At 37.2% G+C, this 23,692-nt stretch overlaps 1 protein-coding gene across 1 annotated transcript in view; it reads left to right on the top strand.

Moving 5' to 3' along the window:
• Macrod2 (mono-ADP ribosylhydrolase 2) overlaps positions 1–23,692 on the top strand; it is a 2,130,377-nt gene that overhangs the window by 2,009,767 nt on the left and 96,918 nt on the right. The window contains exons 12-14 of the mRNA XM_029565754.1: positions 6,099–6,176; positions 15,707–15,781; positions 16,034–16,126. Coding sequence (XP_029421614.1) covers positions 6,099–6,176; positions 15,707–15,781; positions 16,034–16,126 — 246 coding nt within the window. The remainder of the gene's footprint in view (positions 1–6,098; positions 6,177–15,706; positions 15,782–16,033; positions 16,127–23,692) is intronic.

The following is a 23,692-nucleotide window of genomic DNA, read 5'->3' as shown; positions in this document are numbered from 1 at the left end:
GACAATAGCAGGGATATCAGAGTATAAGGGCTCTAGTCGGGGGAGGGAGGCTATGGGAGGGTGCTACCTGGGAAGTGGGTGTATAAAATAAAATTCTTCAAAGCATAAAAATTTGCTCCTTAATAATTAGTAGATGTGACAAACATCACCATTGAAATCTAACTGATGACTTTATATCCATGCTCAGATGCCATGGAGCTCAGAAAGTAACCGACTGTGACTAGTAATAATCAGACATATAGAGATTAGAAATGCATGTGCATCTTAGTTTCAATGTTATTAAAAATGAATTTTTCTGTGTGAAACTGTGTATTTTAATAATGAAATGGAGATCTTTTTTAAAGTTTAAAACCTCATTTAATTTTATGTCTTATAGGGTTTATATGGAGTACGATATTGTATAGCTGTATCAATTCAACTGTAAACCTGAAAATTTACAGCCAATTTTGAAAGAGTCACATCTTAGCTCTGCAAATTGTTATTGAATATGTCAATGCTGTTGTAATGAAATGCCTCTTCTAATTATATGGTTATTAAATAAATAATTTAAAAAACACACGGGATCAAATCCATTGTGGTGAAAGTTTATGAGGCTGGAAATTCAAGTAGTGTTTTTGATAGAGTTACTTCAATGGAAACAGTCTTCCAAAGCTACATGGCTATTTGTAAATACTGTCATGGGCTCATAGTTCTTACCTGGCTTTATTGACAGATATGGAGATAGAAGCATGTTTGGAGATAAGCTCACATCTGAGACAGACTAGGCTTGGTGATGGTCATATACAAATGAAATCTTTATTATCACATAAAGAAATATATGTTTGCATAGATCAATAAAATATATTCAAAAAGCATATTTCTAAGGTGCATTTTTTTCATATATTTTATTTCTGAAATCAAGATACACATTAGCAGTTATAATGTGCATAGTTTATTTGGTAGCATTAAATGTTCAGTTAGTAAATAAATGTTCAGATGTTTAGGATTAATAAAATACAGTCTATAGATTACACTAGACTATGTAGAGTTTGTAAGCTTAGAAAGTGCATCAAGTAATGTTTAGTCAACTCCCTAAAGAAGTCAAAATTAAAGAAACTGTATTTTTTTTTACAAAAAAACATGCAGTTCGTGATTAACTTTTTAAATATTTTCACCTACTCTTATATAAATCATTAAATTACAAGCTTATAAGCGCAATGAAAACAGTAATTTAAAAGATATTTCTGGGGGGAGGGAGGCTATGGGAGGGTGCCATCTGGGAAGTGGGTGTATAGTTGAATAAGATGGTTTGGGATGTTCTGTGTGATACACACACACACACACACACACATCAACAAATTTTTTAAAAATGTATTATATCTGAGGAGGATGCATGGAAATTTATGTCATGCTAATTAGGAGAGGTGATAAACAATACCATTGCAATCTCCAGGTTAAAGGTTAAAAACTCATTCAATTTTATGTCTTACAGGGCTTATACTGAGTTCAGTATTGCATAACTGTATTAACTCAATTGTGAACCTAGAAACTTGCACCCACTTGTGAAAGAGATGTACTCTTGCTCTAGAGTGTGTTACTGAATATGTTAAAGCTGTAGTGAAATGCTTCTTCTAATCATGTAGTTATTTAAAAAAATTTTTTAAAGTCCAACATACATTTTATGTCTTACAGGGCTTATACTGAGTTCAGTATTGCATAACTGTATTAACTCAATTGTGAACCTAGAAACTTGCACCCACTTGTGAAAGAGATGTACTCTTGCTCTAGAGTGTGTTACTGAATATGTTAAAGCTGTAGTGAAATGCTTCTTCTAATCATGTAGTTATTTAAAAAAATTTTTTAAAGTCCAACATACATAACAAAACACAAATAGAAATTTTGTGTTTTAATAGTGACACAATGTTGGTATAGTTGATATTTTATGAAAAAAATGTCTAAATTTGAGTGGGAATAAAAATCTTATGGAAAAAAAGATATTTCTTAGCCGGGCATGAAGGCACACACCTGTAAACCAAGAAGATCTCAAGGTCCAGCCCAGGCTGGAATTTATTATGTAAGAAAAATCGAACTCCATACAAACCTAAACAAAGCAACATTTCTTAAGTAATATTTGGTATGAAAATATAATGTTTATTCAGTTATTTTCTTGTATAAATGAGCATACTTTAAGTACATATGAACTCTTAGGTAATCCCAAAATATTAATGTTGAGAGAAGTGTCGTGAAAGATTACTACCAAGTGACAACATTTCCTATAAACAGTAAAACTAAAATGTTTCCAAATATTAAACTTACATTGACACAAATAATTGTGCCCAGCTAAGAAAACCATCATTGATTTTCTGCGTTAACATGGAAAGTGCATCTGAAGGATTTTGCTTCAATCCCAATGAAGGTTCTCACATTAAATAGGCATATTTTAAAATTTTTTAGTTCTTTGATAATTTATACAGTGTATTTCTCATCTACATATTCATATCACCTCCCCAAGTCGTCCCATGTCTACCTTCCATCCCTATCCACCCAACTTTGTTTCCACATTTTTTTTAAACCCAAGTCCCATATGTGCTGCCCATATGCTCTTGAGTTTGCCACCATCTGCTGGAGTGCAGTTGGCCTACCAGGGGCCACACTCTTTTACTCTAATTTTTAAAACCTACTTTCTTTTGAGATAAAATTTATGCTCAGTGGTAGTTATGTTTCCCTGCATCCATACATGTATGTCTTATTTTTCCATCTTTCATTCTTTGATAGCTTTATGCATTTGTATAGTGAATTTTAGTCATTTGGACCCCGGACCCCTGTTCCCCTCTCTCATTACCTCTGGCACCCTTCTAAAGGCGTCCCCTCCCATGTCCATTATGTTCGTGTCTCCTTTCTATGTGAGGCCCATTGAGCTTGATCAGGGTTACCTGCTGGAGCCTGGGCAAGGAGGTAGTCAGTGGAGCATTAGTCTTCTTTCCGGAAATGCAGGATTAAGCAGTTTTATCACTCATATAATCCTTTGGTTCTCTCTCTCTCTCTCTCTCTCTCTCTCTCTCTGTTTTTATTCTGATTTCGGTTTTGCTTTGTGACTATCATATATGTGTACTGTATTTTCATTATTTCCATTTCTTTCAGGCCCCCTCCAGCTCCTTCCATGCCCCACTCCCTCTCAATTTCTTGCACTTTTTTGATATTGTTACATATATACATTTATAAATATACGTATGTTATATATAATGCACTGACTCCATTTAGCAGTGCTTGTGTGTATCTGTGTTTAAGGCTGTCCACTTGGAACTCACACTCTCAGGGAGTTAGTCCCTGGAGAAAACTGATGCTCTCTCAGTAGCCATTGATTGCATGTAGTTCTCCATTGTGAGGTGGGGCCCTATGGCATTTTCCTCATCCGCCTTGGTCTAGCAACTGGTTTTGTACTTATATACAGATCTTGGACAACCATACTGTGAACATTTCACTGATATAGTTCCCTGTCTTGTCTATAATGCATTAAGTAGCAGCAGGTGTCTTGTCCCTCTGGCTCTTGCTTTCTTTCCACTCTCTATTCCATGATGTTCCCTGAACCTTAGGTGCAGAGGTTGCATTGTACATGTGTCACTTAGGGCTGGGCACCTCACAGTCACTTATTCTCTGAATTTGACCAGTTGTGGAGCTTTATAATAGTCTCCATCTGTTGCAAAAAGATCCTTCTTTGATGAGTGGTAAGAGATATACTTGGTTGTAAATGATATGTATTTAGAATATAGTAAGAAATTATATTAGTCGAGGAAGTATCAGAAGAGGGTTTTTTCTCTAGGGTCATTTGTTCTGGCTATGTTTACAGTACCACACATGAATTCTTTCCTATTGAGGGGGCCTTAAGTCCAATTAGACAACTGGTGATCTCCCCCAAGATAAAAGTGCAGCACTTGGGAGGCAGAGGCAAGCAGATCTCGGTGAATTCAAGGCCAGCCTGGTCTACATAGTGAGTTCCAGGACAGCTGGGGCTACAGGGAGACCCTGCTTCAAAAATACAAAAAAAAAGTGCACTATTGCACTGAGATAGTTTGCAGGCTGGTCATCAGAGGCCACACTCTAAAAAAAGACCGACTCTCCCTCCCCCAGCAGTTATAAATTAAAAGAAGGGATATTTAAACAGAAACTGGTTTGTGCCATTTTGATCTGAGTGACATAACAGCTTGAGAAAACATGTCTATACTCAGTTTTGCTTCCAAAATGTGACTTTTAAACTTATTGTCAGTCTCAGAAAGAAATGAGAAGCAATGCAGATGATTAAACATTTGCCTCTGGGGGTTTATTTGCAGTTAATTAAAGCTACACACTTCGATGTATACTTGCTTCCCTGGTTATTAAAGTTGAATCATATGTTAACTAGCCAAGTTTCTCACTTGTCCATCAAATGTTTATTATGGCAGGCTGAAGAAAGAAGCTTTCTCATAATAGTTCAAACTATGTTGTTTGAAGCCACCTTCCAGTTTTGAGAAGGAGTGGATGGAAGAAAGAGGAGAAAAGGAAGCAAACAAAAAGCATCATTTATTTCAGATTCCACCTGATTTTGCTCTGTCAGAGTGTTAGAACTCAACTGAAAGATAAAAACCCAGAGGAGAAGTGATCGTAGGCAATTAAGGCATCAGAAAACTGAGGTCTCTAGTTTGCCCCTCCTCCCCCAGCTGCATGCTGATACAATTAGCTAGTGAATTTTAAATAGCTTTGAATTTTGGTCCTCACAGCTATGTAGGAATGGTCTACAGAACTGTAAGCTTCATGAGGGTAAGCATCTGATCATCTAGTCCCCACTGGCTCCCCAGAGTCCAGAACAGTATCTGCTATTTAGCTAGCCCGTAATAAATACTTGAAACACTAATGAAAGACCTATTTCCTGTATTACTGCTGAACATTCTTTAGGCTCTTTGGCTCCAACATCCCACATTCTAGCTTTGCAAGAGTCCATCATCACAGTACCCTTTGAGCCATGTTATTTCTTCTGTAGTTTAAACTATAATATAAAAAGTGGATGTGTAGAGGCTGGCAAAAGGGCTTTTCAAGTAAAGGTGTCTGCTTCCAAACCTGATGACCTGAGTTTGATTCCTGGAACCCACATAGTGGAAGGAGAGAACAGATTTGTGAAAATTGTTCTCTGACCTCCATGTGCATGCCTTGCTGTCTCCATACATGTAGCATGCCTGCACAGAAACAGACATAATAAATAATAAATAAAATGTAATAAAAATAATATATTTTACACAAAAATGTAAGATTTATTCAATATGATCACACTGGAAAGAGGAACAGATAAAGAAGTCCAGTGACTCCCCCCGCCCAAGTCTGCCTTTAGAGTACTAGCGTGTGGTTTAGGTTTAAATAGAGGGGAAGGGGTGTGTGTAATTAAGTTCTCATCAAGGTGTATACCTCCCCATCATTGACCCACCATTGTCTCAGCTCAAAGTCCTACAAAGTGGCCTAGTAAATTGTCAGAATACTGTGAAGTCTCTTCTAGAAGGTCTTTCTTTCAGCATGGGATACTGGAGAAAATATTTTTTTTATGTGGGCATGTGCTGACTGCACATTTAAAAGTGTACTATATAGGTGAAAATCCAAGGTCTGCATTCCCTTCTCCTTCTTGTTTAGCTGGTTTGGTACCTGCAGAAGATACCCTTACTTATAACTGCATCTGCAAGATGCTGTATCCGACCCTGTCCGGGACTTGAGGCTCCCATATGTAAACAATTAGAGTACTGGAAACACTAAGAAGATTAAAATTAGATATTCCTTTAATCCTTTCTGTTCTGCCTCCCTTTCATGTCCTTTCCTGCAATTCTAACTCTTTCACGGATGTACAAAGCCTGCTTTATACTTTTCTCTGTTGTAAAAAGACATCCCCACTATACTCCGCTTTTGAAGTGTTGTGTAGCTATCTTAGAGAGTATGTTACGAAAGTGTTCTTTGATGGTGAAAATATTTAAGTGTTTTAATGGTTACATTTTTCAATAGTAGATTGCATTCTCTTCAATGCACATCTGTCATGTTAGTAATGGAGACTGCCCTTTGTCCCAGGGGAAGATGGTGTTAACAAGACTCCACTTGTTTGTTGTCAGGTTCTGCACAGGACGACAGTGCTGTAAAGGACAGTAAAGTGACTGATCATTTTGTGTGTGGCCAAGACCTTCCTAATGGTAAGTTATGAGAAATCTCAGCATTTTCTTTCTATTAAGGAGTATTACGTACTAAAAAAATCAGCTGTGAGTTTTTCTAGAAAAGTGGAATTCTTGCTCCCCCCCCCACTTCCTTGGTGGGCTCTCCTGTGACATTGGTATATAGGATCTTAGGGATGGGACTCCTCTGATAATGTTTATCAGTACTGAATACCCCCTGGTTAGGAGCCAGCATCTTGATGTGGTATTTTGCTGTCCACAGTCCTTGTCGCTCAATACCTTTCAACCAGGCTGGCTCCATTCATGTTGTTTATTGTTACCTGCCTGGATTCTATAAGCAATGGTCTTAGAACCACTGAAATGAATATGCTGTAAGAATGAGAATAAATATGGGACATATGGAGAATAAACCTGGAAGATAAATCTGCATATCCTTGGAATACAAAGAAGAGTAAACAGAGCAAACAGAAATGAGGCAATCTTTGGAAAAATAATAGAAAAAAGTTTTCCTAATGCAATCCAGTTTCTCTGCCCAAAACATAAGAATATATATTATATTTATATGGAAAGGTAGTGAAAATCCAAATAAGAACAGACACCTCCATACCTTGCAAGATTTCTGAAGATCAATGGCAAAGAAAGGCTTTTAATGTATGTAGGAAAGACAAAATCAGTTGCTCACAATATCACCAGAATTAGATTAACCTTAGCTTGCCTCCATCCCTCACTGCTAGAAGGAAACAGCAGCATAGCTCTTCAGGATGCCATTTCCACACCACTAAAGTTGATGCTCCTGCTTGAAGTCCAAAGGAATATTTTCTCAAGACTATAAAGATTAAGAAAATATACCGTCCAGGTATCATTTCTGAATAAACTAACCAAAGTCTTGTATCTAGTAAGTATAGGAGAAAAGCAAAATTCAAAACAGAGACAGGCACAGCTAGAAGGTGTGGTGTGGAAAGGGGCAAGGAAATGCATAAAGGTGTTAAAGTGAACATTTCAAAATTACTATCAAGATACTGTGCCCCAATATCTTTCTACTTTGAAAAGTATATATTGGGGCTGGAGAGATGACTCAGTGGTTAAGAGCACTGGCTGCTCTGTAGAGGATCCGGATTCAGTTTCTAGCACCCACTTGGTGGCTAACTACCATCTGTACCTTCAGTTCCAGGCTATCTGACGCCCTCTTCTGATCTCCACAGGCATTGCATGACATGGGTACTCTTGTAAACATGCAGACAGTACACTTAAACACATAAAATAAAAATAATAAATAAATAAATATCTTTTTAAAAAGAAAAGTACATATTGTTTAGAAGTGCAAAGATAATGACTTCTATCTCAGGAATAAAAGTCAAAATAATTGGGGTCATTTCTCTTGCTAAAAAAACTAGGTCAGCAAACATAAATATACATATTCTATATTAGATTGTTTTACATATATACTCATATATGAGCTCTATGTGTAATATAAAAGTTAACATATATAATATATTGCATATATATGTATACACACATACATAGGAGCAAGAGACTGTTAAAAGGTGTTAGCAAACTAACAAGACAATAGAGGCTAGGTCCAGGATAAGGAGAGTCTCCAGAGAGTAATCCCAGAGTTTAAAATTATCTGCATCTTAGGGAACTTGCTAATTCTGCAAAGAATATCTGAAGAGCTGTTGTAGAAGACGGCAAGGGACTCTAATAACCCTCTGTGTTTTAGGTAGAAAGCCCAAAGACATGTCCACTAGCAGGAAGTATGATCCAGCTAAAGGTCGGCTTTCTGAGGTCTGTTGCTCATTTTCAAACTATCTCAATCCCCAAAGTAAATTAAGGTCGGCACAACTTCCAGTTTTCCCGAGAACCCAAGAAAAACACATATAAAATATTAACTAGAGGATCGAGAGGGCCTTATGTACATTCAACATTATTTCTAAATGATTTGTGAAATAAAATATCTAGCACATCGATGCAAATAGTAACCAAACAGAAAATAACAAGAAACTCAGAGATGGGAGAGATGGAGTACATGAGCTGAAAATACTGCTTATAGACACAAAGATTAAAATAATGACACTGAATATGTGTGAAGGAGTTAAGACAAGATAGAAATTTTTACCTGAGAATGGACATTGAAAATGAAAATAAGGGAAGACAAGGTAGAAATCCAACATGCTACAGCTGAGCTTAATACCTGAATGAAGAGATTCACGGTTTAACAACATAGCAGGTATAAATGAAAGACAGTGTGTAAACCATAGGTTAGGTATGAATAGTATATGAAAAATAAGATAGAAAAGAAAAAAGAAGGCAAACACTACAGGGAAAGGTGTTAAGTATACAGTGGTAAAGTCTATCATAAGTTAAATGAGAGAAAAAAATGAGGAGAAGGAGCACTATTTGATGACATGGTGTGAGAAACTTGCTACATGGAGGAAAGATCTGGGACAAAGTTCTCCAAATGTTTTGAACTCCAGGCAGAATAAATAAAAATAAATCCACAACTAATCCCATCATAGTGAAGCTGTTTAGATCAAGAGATAAAAAGAACATCCAAAAGGCAGTCTTCAGCTAAGTACCTTCCCTATAGCTAAGTTTCCAACAGACACAGTAGAAATCAAAAGACAGTGCAACAAGTCAGTAGTCAGCCAAGAACTATAAACCCAGCAGGAAACATATGTTGCAAGAATACAGGTTAATTAAGAACATTTTCGAGGACTTCCAGAGATTTCTAGTGTTCCACAAGTAGGAAGATATTAGTCCAAGGAAGAAATTCAAAGATACGTGAAGAAATTAAGAGCAAGGCAAATTCAATGAAAGTGTTGCTTATTCTCATGGAAGACAGAAATAGCATCTCCCTTTGTTGTGTTTTTTTTTCCATTGTCATGAAAGGTAAATGTACCAATGGATGTTTGAATTCTGTGTCTCAATGGTTTCTGAGAGTCAGGTAATAAGGTGAACTCTGTGACTGCCTCACATGACTGCCTGGAGCATTTCCAGGCCATGATCCAAGGAGAAGAGGAGTTCAGGAAGAGCTCAATAGGCTCCCTGCATAGGAGAGACAGAACTGAACATCCTGGGAAGCTAAGGTAGCTAGAGGTGCTGGTCATAATCCTGGAGACGCTCATGGTCCTATGGACTGAGGCCAGTTACAGCATGCAAGAAAGGAAACTCTCCAAACTCAGGTAAGGGATGCTAAAGGATATAAGGGTATTGATTAGACTTCAGTGACTGGGATGGAGATTGACAGGAAGAGGCATGTGAGGGCTTCTAACCCAGGTGATTATTATAAAAATATGTGTCTTTCTTGAGTTCTCTGTATTTTTTGTTTACCTTCCTATTAGTTTTCTGAAGGTTTATAAGATGATTGAATGAAGGAGAAAGGGGAGGAATGAGGAAGGGAAGGGGAGTCTTGCTTGTTTTGAAAACTCAGGGTCATACCCAGTAGTCTAGGCAATCCTGGAACTCACAGTGTAGACCAGGCTGGCTTCAAATTCATGGTGGTCCTCCTGCCTCAGCCTTCCAAGTGTTGGCATTGTAGGCATGGGTCACCATGCTTGGCATGGATTGTTAATGACATGGGCTATAAAATAAAGATTATGGCAGAGTGCCCCAAGAGTGGTACATGTGCTGACTTCTGTAAAGGAGACCACCAAACTAAAATTCCTGCGTTATACATTCTAGGAATACAAATTATCTTTAAGAATGTTTCTGAGAAATTTGTTATCATAATTAAATTATGAAGGTGCATACCTGTAACTCCAGTACCTGGGAGGCCGGAGCATGAAGATTCCAAGTTCAAGGTCAATATGAAAGCGTGACGCTTTCTCAAAACACACACACACACACACACACACACACACACTTATTCAATGATATAAATAGAAGTAAGTCTTCATAGTATTGAAAAACTACTTTTTTAATTGCCCCAAACTCATACCAAACAGGAGTGTGCATATTCAGCAATTCATGTAGTAATAAATATAATTAGCACTGTAATGAAGGTACAATATATCAAAAAACAGAAATACAAACAAACAAGTGTGACAGTAGGTATAATTAGGTTATTTCATCAAGTTTAAGAAATGCTAAGATTTAGTTAAATTCAATAAACTTCAAAGGTTTAAAAGGATAAAGTTAGAAAAACATGTATATTTGAGAAATGAACATCAAAAAGAAGATGGCTTAGAACCTGTCCAGTTAGTATTCTACAAAAAGTCTCAAGCGAGTCAGTCATTTTATACTGATGAAAATTTAAGTCCCACCTTCAATACAACAGTGATGAGTCTTCATGTGTCAGATGGTGAGGCAAGACACAATACAGAGCAAAACCTGCAGGAAATCCAACAGGGAACTCACAGATACAATATGGTCAGCAATGATGGAACAAATAGGCTACAAATGACAAGGAATGTTTTTAAAATGTGATTAACAGTGTAGTCCTGCTGTAGGAATAGACAGGCAGATCAATGAAGCAGACTAAAGAGTTTAGAATGGACCCAAGTACATATGCTGGCTGGCATTTCAAAGACAGATGACTTAGTAAAGGACATTAAGACAACTAGTTGGCCAACTGGAAAAAAATAAACTGAATCCCAACTTCATTCCTTATACCAACATAAAATCCAGTAGAAGCAAAGATGAAATTTTAAACTGAAACTGTAAAATATTAGAATCAAAGAACTAAAGGTTATTATTCAGCACTAAAAAGAAATGAGCTATGCTGCCATGAAAAATCAGAGAAAAAACTTAAATGCATATTACTAAGTGAAAGAAGCCAGTCAGGGAAGGCTGCGGGCTGCGTGATTCCAGTTATGTGACATTCTGTAAAAAGGCAAAAGTATAGAGACAGTAAAGACCAGGGCTTCTGGGAGTTCAGGAAGAGAGAGGGATGAATAGGGAGAAGACAGAGGCATGCTAGGGCAGTGAAAATACCCAGAATGCACTACAGTGGCGCATGTCATTACACATTTAGCCAAACTCATGACTCTGTAACTCCAAAAGTAAACCCCACATCAGCTTCAATGCAAGCTGTGTTCTATGGTGACAACAGCGTGGGGTGTCAGTTTTAACAGATGTACCCCTCAGGTTGTGAAAGTGGATAGTAGGGGAAGTGTGGCTTGCACTGGAGGCAGGAGACATATATTTCTGTACCTTCCTTTTAATTTTGTTATGAACCAATATCATCTCTAAAATACAGTCTTAAAAATTCGGTTTTCATGCACATAATTTTATATATATAATAAAATACAGACATCTGGATATATTTATAATAAACATATGCATGCTCATGTCAATATGGTTCAGGATAAATCTGATTGTATGAATTTGATAGGATAAATAAACATCAAGTCAGAGTCTAAAGAATATGTATACTGGGAAGTATAGTCTAACCTAAATAACAAATGTTTAATTTTCTTCTTTGAAATAAAATAATCAGTACAAAAAACAAACTAAACTAACAAAGAACTACAACAAAATAATTACCAAGAGGAAAATGGACAAAAGACTCAGCTACTCAATTGCAGTTTGCAAGAGAAGAAATAATTACAAATAAAAAGATGCCTTTATCTCTTTACTTTGTAAAGAAATATACAAAAATAGAAACAGAAAACCTTTTTTTGAATAAATGAAAATATATGAAATTGGTGGGAAAACTTTCCAAACACATTCACCCTATTAATATAAGACTAAAGGGCATGATTTGCTACCAACAATTTTGATTAAAAAAAAAAATGTAGAGATATTTTTTCATACATTACAGTGTAGCGTTTAATGGCACACATATAAAAATACTACCCAAAAATTCATCTACCACACAGAATATTACATCTTTTCAATATCAGGTTTCTGAGGAGATTGTAATAATGGTGGATGGTTTTATAAAATATGAAATAAAATGCAAAAAATAAAGGATAAGTATATTTTGACCCCAAGATATATTTCCAGACCATATTTTTTGTATACATGTATGCAGAGATACATGGAAATTAACATGTAAGCATATGCATATATATGCATTATGCATGTGTGCATATATGTGTATATACACACAAAACAATAATGATCATAATATTAAAATTAGCCATCCCTTTTATTGTAAAATTATGCATAATTTTCAATATTTTTATTATTGCATCCACAGTGTATCCAATAAGAAATACCATTTGTTAGAGCTACAAAACAATTATCTTACAAATAATTTACATTAGAAAAGTCAGTTTTACAGGTCCTAGAAAACTCAGAATGTTTACGTGATAATCAAATTCATGTTAATGTACATTTAATTTTTGCTTTTATTCTGGGGTGCTTTAAGTTAGACATGGCAAAAACAGAATGTTGAATATTAGCAGTAAATTTCCAACTAAACACAAAGACAGAAATTTATTTCCTTAAGACAAACATCAAAGAAACAAAGCCTTTGTTCTTAGAAAAATCTGAGCATCTAATAACCTGCAAGCCATAAAGCTATAATGTTATTGCCTTTGTCCAAAAACAGTCCGTTTACACAACGGGTTTAGGTGTAGCCCTAGAAATGCTTAATTCCAGACTGGTCCCTAGACCAATTTTTATGCAAATTAATCAAAGCTAAAGCATTAGCTTGAGCCAAACTTAATTACCAGGGCTTCAAGAAACAATCATGTGATCCATTTCTGAAGAAAAGTGATTGGATTTGTGGATTATCTGTTCTAATGGCCGCCTCCCATTAGCATGGATGATTGAGTTCACGGTATGAAAAATATATACATAAACTGTGGAATCCTTTGTGTTCTACTTTCTTCTCTGCCAGGAGGATTAGGTCAGAGGACTGTGGGGATTCTACTCCATTGACTATAAAGGCAAACAAAGCTAGCCCCACGGGGGCCACTAAAGCAGGAAGGATGCGCCTCAGTCGGAGAGGCAGAGAGAACAACCAGGCTGGAGAGCTACACAGGCGCTGGGCTGAAGGGCAGGATCTCATGCAAGCCTTGTCTTTAGTCTATCAGATCCCCGTGGGCTCTGGATTGAGCACTCAGGATCATTCTTGAATTTCAAAGTGTACTTCAAAGCTGGGCACTTCATGTCTCCTTCAGTTATCACACTGCATTTCAGAAAAATGAGGAAGTAAAAGAAAGTATAGATTTCTTTCTCAAGAATGATTGCCAAAATATATAATGCACAGGTGAAAGTGGTCAGGAATAGAGACAAATGAGGAGGGCGAGGGAGAGAAATATTCCCAAAAAGGCATTGAAATGGCCTTTCATCTTCACAGTGAAGGGTCAAGAAAACTCTGCTGCTCACCCAGAGCCTCAATCCCACCTCAAGCAGGCTCACCTCAGCAGTGCCTGGCCCTAACAAACTGTGCTTTTCCAGCCACTGATTGAAACTAATGCAGCACAAGGACAGGCAGGAACTCAGTCAGATAGGGTTCCTCTGCTCCAGGACCACCATCACTCTTTCCACATCATGAGGAGGGAAAATCCAGATCAGACACAATGATCTGAGTGGGGACTGCACCTGAAGATACTTGTGTAAATATATGTTAAGAGTCATCAGGCTGTAGTCATGGTTTGTGTTTTACTTCATGCAATTCAATTTTAAAATGCAAAATGAAGAGATCCTCAGACAAAGCACAAAGAAAGATGGCATTTGTAATCAGACATTCCTGGTAATGAATTTTGAAAGCACAATGAAGGTCACAGTGCTCCCCTCACAGGCTAGCTTGCTGCGTACAGGTAATAGATGTGTGGTACCAAGGCAGTCTGGTACCATCATGAGCTTGGCAATTCACAATGCACTCGGGTCCTAGAGGCCAGCACTTCTAAAGCTTTAGTAAGTGGAGATCTTGAAAAAATTGTGGATTACAATTCTGTGTAACTAGAGGGAGCCTGAAATTCTGCCTTTTAAAAGGCTTCTAGATAATTCCATTGTTGCTTGTCAATGGACCATAATATGAGGAAGAATGAGAGGAATGAGACTCATCTCAAAGGAAATGTCTTGATCAGATTTCCATTTTAAAAGTTCTTCCTGCTATCAATATCAAACACAGATCACGGGAGAAAAAAATGGAGGATCTAATGCTGGGTTATGTGCCTCAAAGGAGGAAAGGGGAAGGGGAATAAGAATGAAAAAGAGAAGCATTTTACAGAGCCATCAATACTTAACAGCATCTCTGAACTTAGCGAGTAATGAGAGTCATCCAAGACAGCTTGAGGGCTCACTTCAATCGCTCATGGGTGAATATATGTTAGGGTTCATTATTTTATGGATCCTTTGCATAGAAATTGAGCTTAGGAATGGATGTCACTAAAAAATTGGTTTGTTCTGTTTTGTTTCTGGTTTTGTGATTTGGCTTGTAGTTACACTAGCACAGAAGGAACTATGAGGAAGGGGCAGAGTGGATGGTTTCAGAATAGACACATCAAAGCAGATGATCCAGGATGAAAGGATGTATAAGTTAGCATTGCTGCAGTAAACAATAAGCCCCCAAATCTCAGTGGCTCTCAGAACAAAGATTTGTTATGTTCAGCCTGGCTCTGCTTGGCTCTGCGCCACACAATTTCATTTCCAGATCTAGGCTGTAAGAGCAGAGTCTGCTAAGTGCAGAGAGCTGGAAGAGGCTTGCAATGGATCTTAAGCTTTTGCACAGAAGCACACTGTGTCTGCTCCAGTACTATTTCTAAACCAAATCCCATGAACAGGACTGATAGGAATGGGAAAACTGGTCATACGGTCACAGATAGGAGAAGGTAATCCTGTAGCCAGTCTGAACTCTAGATATCTTTCTTTCTTTCTTTCTTTCTTTCTTTCTTTCTTTCTTTCTTTCTTTCTTTCTTTTCTTTTTTTCTTTCCTTTCTTTCTTTCTTTCTTTTTCTTTCTTTCCTTTCTATTTATTTATTTATTTATTATTTTAGTTCAACAGTAAGATATCCTCAGCATAAAATCTTTCATTAGCATGAGGCAAAATGGACAAATTTCAGTTTCCTCTCTTAATAAGTAGGTACTTAAATGTTCAAAAGCCTATAGGGGAGAAGTCAGGGGATGTGATCCCTGAAGTAACCAAGATTGGCCAAAGTCTCTTTACCTTTTCTGCATTCAGCCACTGTCCTTAAGAGGATGACTGAGATGCTGTGTCATCCTCTCCCTTAGCTTCCTATGCACTGTTGATGGAGGAGTGAAGTGTAATGAGTGTTTAATTGTGGAGGGAATCCTAAAAATGGAAAATATCTGAATTTTAAAAGGTACTAAATATAAGGCATATGCCAGAAATTATTTTAAAAGTTCAAACTGTCCAGACTGGATCTACTCATGTCCAAGACAATGATAAGCTAAATACTAATTATATCAATAAAAGAAGAGGGGTTTTGCCCAAATTATCTGGATAGGCCTCATAAAATAATTGATGTAAATTTAATGACTTGTAACCTGATATTACTGTGCTGCACTTCCACTGTAAAGCACTAAAGTTGATTCAAACGTGGCCTCTGAAAGGTTTTCTTTCCAGACCTAGGATAAAGCCATGGGCATGGCATGTGTATCATATTTCTTTTATTTTCAACCACTGTTCTTAACAGGACAAGAGAATGATTCAGCGAAGAGCGAAATAAAAATTGAGACAGAGTCCCAGAGCTCATCGATTGAAACAGAAGGTACTGAAACCAGAACATATTGTTATCAAAGAAGGCAATGAAGCTGTGGACCATGACTTCTCTATAGAAAGTGTGTGTGAGCAGCATCTGTGTATGTGGGGTTGTGACTGCAAGAGGATTGGAAACATTCAGCTTTGTGTGTCTTGAAGCTAGGGAGGATATAGACACACTTCTGTGCTGTAGTCAAATGTGTTTTCTCAATGAGTTCCAACTTAAACATCTTTGAGTATTCTTCTGCTTCGTTCTATTCAGAGCTTTCATCAAACCAAGAAGACGCCACAGTTCTGGAGGAACCAGAAGTGATTCCCCTGACAGATGACCAAGAGGAGCAGGAGGCCGGACAAGGTAGGACTACTCACAGATTAACCAGTCAGGAGTACAGAGATTCTTTGGATTTCTGCCTAGAATTCAACTATAGAAGTTTTCCTCACACAACTGTAGCCTATAATGGGGGAAAATGAACATGTCTGTAATCCCAAACCTGCTTTTGAAGTTAGACTAAAATCTAGAATGTAGCAAAAGATGCTACTTATAACAGCTTTTCCCCTTCCAAGTAGAATGAAGATGTATTTATATTCCATTTGATAATTTGACACTCTAGTATTAAGAAAGTCTGTAAAAAAAAAATCAAAATTATGCAGTAGAGGGATGAACTCCAAGAAAATCTGAAATGGCCCTAAAACAGTTCTAAAAACTGATGAAACCTTTTGTATTGATTTCATTCTGTTTTCTTTTATATGGCAATGATTAAAGAAAAACCTTCTTTAAAATACGCTCATGATATGAGCCTTCTAAATTGCAAACTTTGCTACTATTGAGTCCTATTTAAAACATAAATTGAGTCATAATGATTTCTAATATGATAGAAGGAAAAAAAGTATTGGATTAAAGAAAAATTTTTATAAAAATTTTTAAAATACCAAAGGAATTTAATATTTACTTAAGAATTATAAGAAACCAACTCTTAAATATCTCTTTTAAAAGTTCATGAAATAATTTGTTACACTACCTAATATATCATAGTGTTCTTAATAAGTAGGTATTTGCAAAGCCATTATAAAATAATAACATTTTAGACCTTGTTTATAGAACACTGTGATCAGTTTGTTTCCACATTAAAACACAGACATGATCTCAGTGAAATCAGGTCAATTGCAGTACAGCTTCCAAATTATGAACATTTTTTGGCAGGAACATTGACATAATTTAATTGCTAAGTTATGGTACTGATTTTGACACTTTTTCAAAAATTTCCACTCCATTTATAGCACACTGTTCTGTTTCTATGTCTTTGCTGGTTTTCTCTGTTGCAAATCCAATACCAGCCTCATGACACCATGTTTGTGGCAAGTCAAATGAACGGCAAATTTGAGTCCTTTATGTCTGCCAGTGATAAGAGAGAATTGATACAACCTTTACCAGATCCTGATACACGCAGGTTATTACTCCACTTCTACTACTGGGAGGAAAACTATACAATGCAGGCCCATTTGCTTCATTTTTCTATTGCAAAAATTATTTGCTTTTCATATTATACCCCAAAAGGCAAATGGATTAAAAACATGGAACAATTTTGGCATCCTCTACTTTTTTACTTTACCCATAATGGAAAAGTTCACATTCCCCACCCAGCCCCCCACATGAAACCTTACTCTAATTGTTGAATTGTTAAGGGCCCATTCTACCTCTCGTCTGTGCAGGCTGGCCAACCCTCATTTGTCAGTGATGGTCTAGCATGGGAGAAACCAGTAAGGTCCAATTGTGCTCTATGCTTGTAGCAACTGAGGAGTTGAATTTATTTATTTAAATTTGACTCTTCTCTGTAAAAGAGCAATACCAGGGGACCTGACTTAACTACGATTCCCTCCCTGTCTTTATCACAGATACTATGATAATATGACCTCCCTTGAGCATCCCTGGTATTTAAATTGAAAATGCTTTCAGTGCATCACCTCTGTCATCATATTCTGCGTCAGTGACAGAGTTAACAGTTATTCTGTTGTATATAAGAAAAGTGTTTACAGTGTACCATTTTCTGTTGGTAATAATAGGACAAACTGGGTAAATTATAAGAAAAAGAGACTTATTTGGGCTGATGTTTCTGGAGGTAGATGATCTAGGGCTTGCATCTGATGATGATCTTCTAGTTGGCAGAATCCCAAAGTGATGCAGGGCATAACATAGCAAGAGACAGGTAGCACCTAGCATGCACAAAGCCAATTCAATTGCCAGTACTGCATAAACCAGGCATGGTGGCACATGTTTGTAATTCCAGCACTTGAAAGGCAGAGGCAAAAGGATAAGAAGTTCAAGGTGATCCTTGGAGACATAGGGAGTTCCAGGCCAGCCTAGGACCATGGAAGTTTATCATTTTTCCTTTAGATTTTATTTCTGTGTGTGTGTGTGTGTGTGTGTGTGTGTGTGTGTGCGCGCGCGCGCGCACGCGCTCATGTGTGTGTGTTTCTGTGTTTATGTCTGTGTCTGTGTCTGTGTCTGTGCCTGGTCTTTCCTTATAGTCATTAGGATTGAATTACAGACGCTTTACCCTAGTGATTTCAAACTACTACTAAACACCACAATCAGATTAAATTTCCAAATCTCTGCCCACTTAATATATGACAATAGGGATTAAAATTTAACACATGAAGGCTTGGGTGACACTAAAACCACAGTAGCAACCAAATGGAAGGAAGACAATTGAATCCTTGGCAGCCCATAGCCAACTTCTACACCAAGACAGGCTGAGTGACCTTGGACAAGATAGTTAACTTACCTTTTGAGGACATTCATCTATACAATGTTGACACCACAGCACTTGCGAATATTTAGTCATAAGCACATGTCTAACAACTACAACAAAACACAGTGCACAGAACACATTCCATAAGTATTTAGTGTTTAGCACAATTTGATAAGTTGATGACAAAGTCAAGAGAATACAGATGAAAGTTCCCCAAATCCATTCATTGTTCTTTATACCTATTGGAATCCATAAAATTTCACATATTTGGGGCTGGGGAGATGGCTCAGTGGTTAGGAGTACTGGCTACTCTTGCAGAGGACCCAGGTTCAGTTCCCAACACCACATAGCAGCTAACAGTTGCCTATAACTCTAGTTCCAGGGGATCCAATGCCTTCTTCTGGCTTCCATGGGCATTGCATGCACATGATGCACTTATGTACATAAAGACAAAAACTCATCCACGTAAAATAAAAATAAATAAATAAAATTTTACATATTCTACATTATCATTCAACAACAAATAGTCCCGCACATTTGATTGACAGAACTGTCTCACGGAGGCATTAGAATATGGCTTCAGACTGTACACCTGGCACAGTGTATTTTATCCTCTAGTGATAGAACAGTTGATGGATGGAGTAGAAGGCATTTCTCTCATTTATAAATTGGTTTTCTTTTGTTTTAGAAATGGTAATAAAACTATAATTTCTGTTTATAAAGAAAGATGCAATTGAGCTATTGGTAGATCCACAGAAGAAAATTAGCAAGTAAATTCAGAGTGGGTAAATTTATTTTATTTTCTATTGATTCATAGAGTTATTATTAGAGTCTTGTTTGAAAATATTTTAAGACTCTCTGGATCCAGGTTTTGTGTATATTCACAAAGGAGTCTCTTAGTGGAAACTCGCGCATATATATTAAGAATTATCTATACACAAAACAAATTAATATCCTATTACAGTTGTTGGAATGTTCTTCGTAGCTCTGAGAACACTGGTTCTCTTTTAATGTGAGAATATTTCTGCTGAGGCAGAAAGTGGTTCATTTAAAAAAAATTCCACACGAGGAAAAAACCTGTAACTTCTTTCACTCATTTTGCTGCATTTTATAAGATTAGAAGAATGTAGATAATCTTCGGGACACATCTTCTATGGCTCCCAGGTGTATGAGCACAGATGTTGCAACATTAAACTCTGAAGTTAGCTCTACCAAAATATGGGTTTTGAAAAGAAGGAAAAATATTCAGCAGAAGTTCATGCTGATAGAATTTCACAATAGCACAATGGACATCTCCCTGGGAGACCTAAACTACAAAATTTTCAACAGGCATTAAAGCAAACGTTCACATACGGTAGCTCTACTCATGCAGCCATATTGCCTCGTCCTAAATGAGGCTAGTTTTATGCTTTCCCAGCGGGATCTGAGACACATTTGAAATCTAGAGGAATAGCACCCTTTGAGTTAATACCTAAATAAGAGAGATCTTTCCTTAAAATGACTTCTTATTTTAGTATAACATCTATATACAATCAGCACTCAAACTTTTTCCAAAAGATTTTTATTCCTAGTCAAATTTAGACATTTTTCATAAAATATCAACTACACCAACATTGTGTCACTATTAAAACACAAAATTTCCATTTGTGTTTTGTTATGTATGTTAGACTGTTTTATGCAAATGAAGACATTTGATCTCAATTATTTTTCTTACAGTAATTATTGAGGATAACATGAAACAGCAATATTTTATCTGTTTACTTAAGGTTAACCAAAATGTTGATGGGAACTTGAGGTGTACAAAAGTCCAAGCATTCTTGGGAAAAAATGATCAAAGACAGGAATGCAGGCATAAAGCTAAGCATAAGCCAGTGACTAACGTAAACTGTGTGTTTATACTCATATTTTAACAATTGACCATGTGGCACATACAGACAGCCAAGGATTTATCCTGGCTGTGTGGGTTTATCCTGGCTGTGAGGTTGCTGGCAGTTCTTTTAAATTTTAAGAACCTCCATTTCTAAGTTAATAATGAGAGATATAAACTCAATAATGAAATGATAAGGTTCTCCTGGTTTTTAAATTCTCACAGAAGGCCAGCTCTGAAGGGTCTTGATGCAACAGAGACATAACACAGGAGGTGCTGGTCATCAGTGCACTCAACACAGAAAGAGTAGTTTTTCTTTAGCATTATTTACGTATTCTGTTGATAAAAAAGCAGAGGCACCCTAGGCCAGGTATGATGATTGCCAGTTTTATCACATTTTATATTAAAACTCATCAGGAACTGGATATCTAACTTCCCCTGAAAATATTTAAAGAAGAAAACATGCCATTCAGATTAACTTCTATTTACACAAACTCTGCTTAGAACCCACTTTCCCATCCTCCTCTTTTTGAGTGCACATGGGAGCATCTTTCTTTGCAGCTCCTCTGGCTACTGTTGCATTTTTCAATGACTACATAGTTCACCAGCCACTTTCTCTATTGCTGCTAGCACTCAGACCTTTTAGGGATTTGTCTTGTCTACAGGGCTCACAGTACACTGCTCTTGGTGGTTTTCATTATGGATGGTTTTCCCATATCACTGACGATGCTGTTTTGCCTCTCCTTGAAAAACAGAGCCTGTACCAGCAATGTAGCTGCACGCAATGTCAATAACACACAGGTTTCCCTAGCCAGCCTGAGTTCTGTGCTACAGAGAACCATAGTGCCCAGGTATATTCCTGACTTTTACAAAACACTGCATAAAATTGAGTGATAAATCCCACTCAGAGCAGGACAGGATTTCCATCATTATCTTGCATCTTGAATAAAAAGCTCACTTCCTGGAATGTCCCGCTTCAGAAAGTCTTTGTGTTTCATCTTTTCAACTATGGAAAATGCTATATTTTTCATATTAGCAGCACTGTTGTTTAGTTTCCAAGGGCAGTTGCATTTTCAAATGATTTTCTTCTATTGCTGGCATTATTTCGTGATGACACTTTCTAGCTAGACTTTCTCAACTAACATTTGTTTGGAGATACATTTTAAATGAAAAGGGCTGGTCCCCATTCAGAATTTATAAATATTTTAAGTGTTTAATGAAATTTCCTCTGTGTGTTAAATATATTGAACATAAAAATATAAAGTTTTGAGCTAAAAATCCCATTAACATTTTGTCTTTTCTTGCAATTTTTATACATTATAATTCAATGGTATTTAGATCTTCTCCCCATCCTCACCTCTCCTTATTGGCCTTTGCCTAATTTTAATGTACTCATATATATATATATATATATATGGCTATAGAGTCTAATTTGTGTCTCCAAATGTCTTTCAGTGTGGGTCCATTCCCTGGAGCCTATTAAACCTACCAAGCGTTCCACCATTGAAAGATATTGTCTCTGCCCCTCCCAGCAGTCATCTTATATCATAATTTCCTTAGGTGGGGTTGGAGCTCTTAACCCCCTCCCGGTGTCTATGCTGGGTTTTTGTCTGGTTTGAGTTTACATGGTATTTGTGCATGCTGTCACCATTTCTGTGAGTTCACATGATTTACTGACCAGCTGCTAGAAAACTGTTTTCTTGTGATCATCCACTCCTACTGGCTCTTAGAATCTTTCTGTCCCCTCTTCCACAATGATCCCTGAGCCTCGACATGCAGAAGTTTGATATGGGGGTCCTTTTCAGAGATAAGCACTCTGTAGCCTCTTGTTCTCTGCATGTTGGCCAGTTGTGTTTTTCTGTGTTAATCACCACCTGTTACATAAGGAAACTTCTCTGGTGAGAGTTGTGAGATGCATTAATCTATGAGTATAACAAGAAGTCATTAAAAGTCAGTTTAATATGATAACTATTTAGTAGAAAACTAGTATTAGGTTCTCCCCTATGTTCTGTGACCTGTCTAGCCTTAGGTTTCAAGGTCTGGTATCATTGTCAATATGGGCACCATCCTATGAAGCAGACTTTAAATCCAATTAAAGACTGGTTAGTTACTCCCATAATATTTGTCCCATTATTGCACCAGTGGACATATCTTGCCAGACCATTTGTTATTATAGTTCACAGAATTCACAGCTGGGTAAAGTTGATAATTTTTTTTTCCTTTCAATAGCATACATAGCACCTTCCAGCACTATGAACATTAACCAGCGGAGAGGCTCTGAAGTCAGCACTGGCTTGATTTCTCCTTGTTTGTTCTATAGCTCATGTGTGTAGTATTATAATGCCAAATTCTCCCCCCCAAGGCACAAGGTCCTAACACCAACCAACATAACTGACACCATGCATTCCATTCTTTTCTTTTCTTTTTTTTATTGGGCCCTTTCTCCTACATCTTGGCTGAGCTTTTGCTGAAATGGTTACTGAGATGGCGACCTTCCGAGGCTTTCTTCAGCGTCTGTCCTTAGATCCTCCCCCTCATGCAACTGAAGCTGACTGGTTGAGAACAGTGACTGTCTCCCCCTCTGAGTCTTTCGGGGTTCGGTGCTAGTTCTCTCAGAGGACATGCCTACCTAACAAGTATTTTTACCATTCAGTTTTGGTGGGTTGGTGGGTAACGGAGAGCAGGGACAATGACCAATATTGTTTGAGGGTCTATGGAAGCCCTGCTCAACAGATTCTAGAGAGGGAGTGCCTTCCTGGCACTGAGGGTTTTTTGTTTTGTTTTGTTTTGTTTTCTAAATTATCCTGTGATGGCTAGAAAGGGCAATGTCCCCTTGTTACAGGATAGCTCCTTTTAATGTCTTTTTATTACATACATAAGTAATAAAATATATATGATATATATGCTTTAAGAAACTACTGTGTGATAGTTTTCCATGTTACTTTTTCTAATGGCCTTTAATGTTACTTATCCCTCCCCATACGTCCCCCCCTCTGTCCTGCCCTCCCATTCCCACCCCATTTAACCCTTCCTAATCTAATGTTCCCCTTCCCCCCTTCATATCACTGCATTCTACAACTATCCCAGAAAGCCTCCTCCCCACCCACCCATGACTGTTTATTAGTTTTGCCCTCTCTTATTTTTCACATTGAAAAATGCATATCTAAGATTTCAATGCTAGCCTCTAGTTCTGAGAAATAACGTATGCTGTTTATCTTTCTGAATCTAGGGTTAATTCATTCAAGATTTTTTTTTGAGTTCTATTCATTTACCTGTGAATTTCATTTTATTTTTAAGAATTGAA

This window comes from Nannospalax galili, unplaced genomic scaffold, assembly GCF_000622305.1.
Source record: "Nannospalax galili isolate Female #2095 unplaced genomic scaffold, S.galili_v1.0 scaffold1118, whole genome shotgun sequence".
NCBI lineage: Eukaryota > Metazoa > Chordata > Mammalia > Rodentia > Spalacidae > Nannospalax > Nannospalax galili.
The sequence above is the reverse complement of the archived record's forward strand: the minus strand, read 5'-3'. Positions and strand labels throughout refer to the sequence as shown.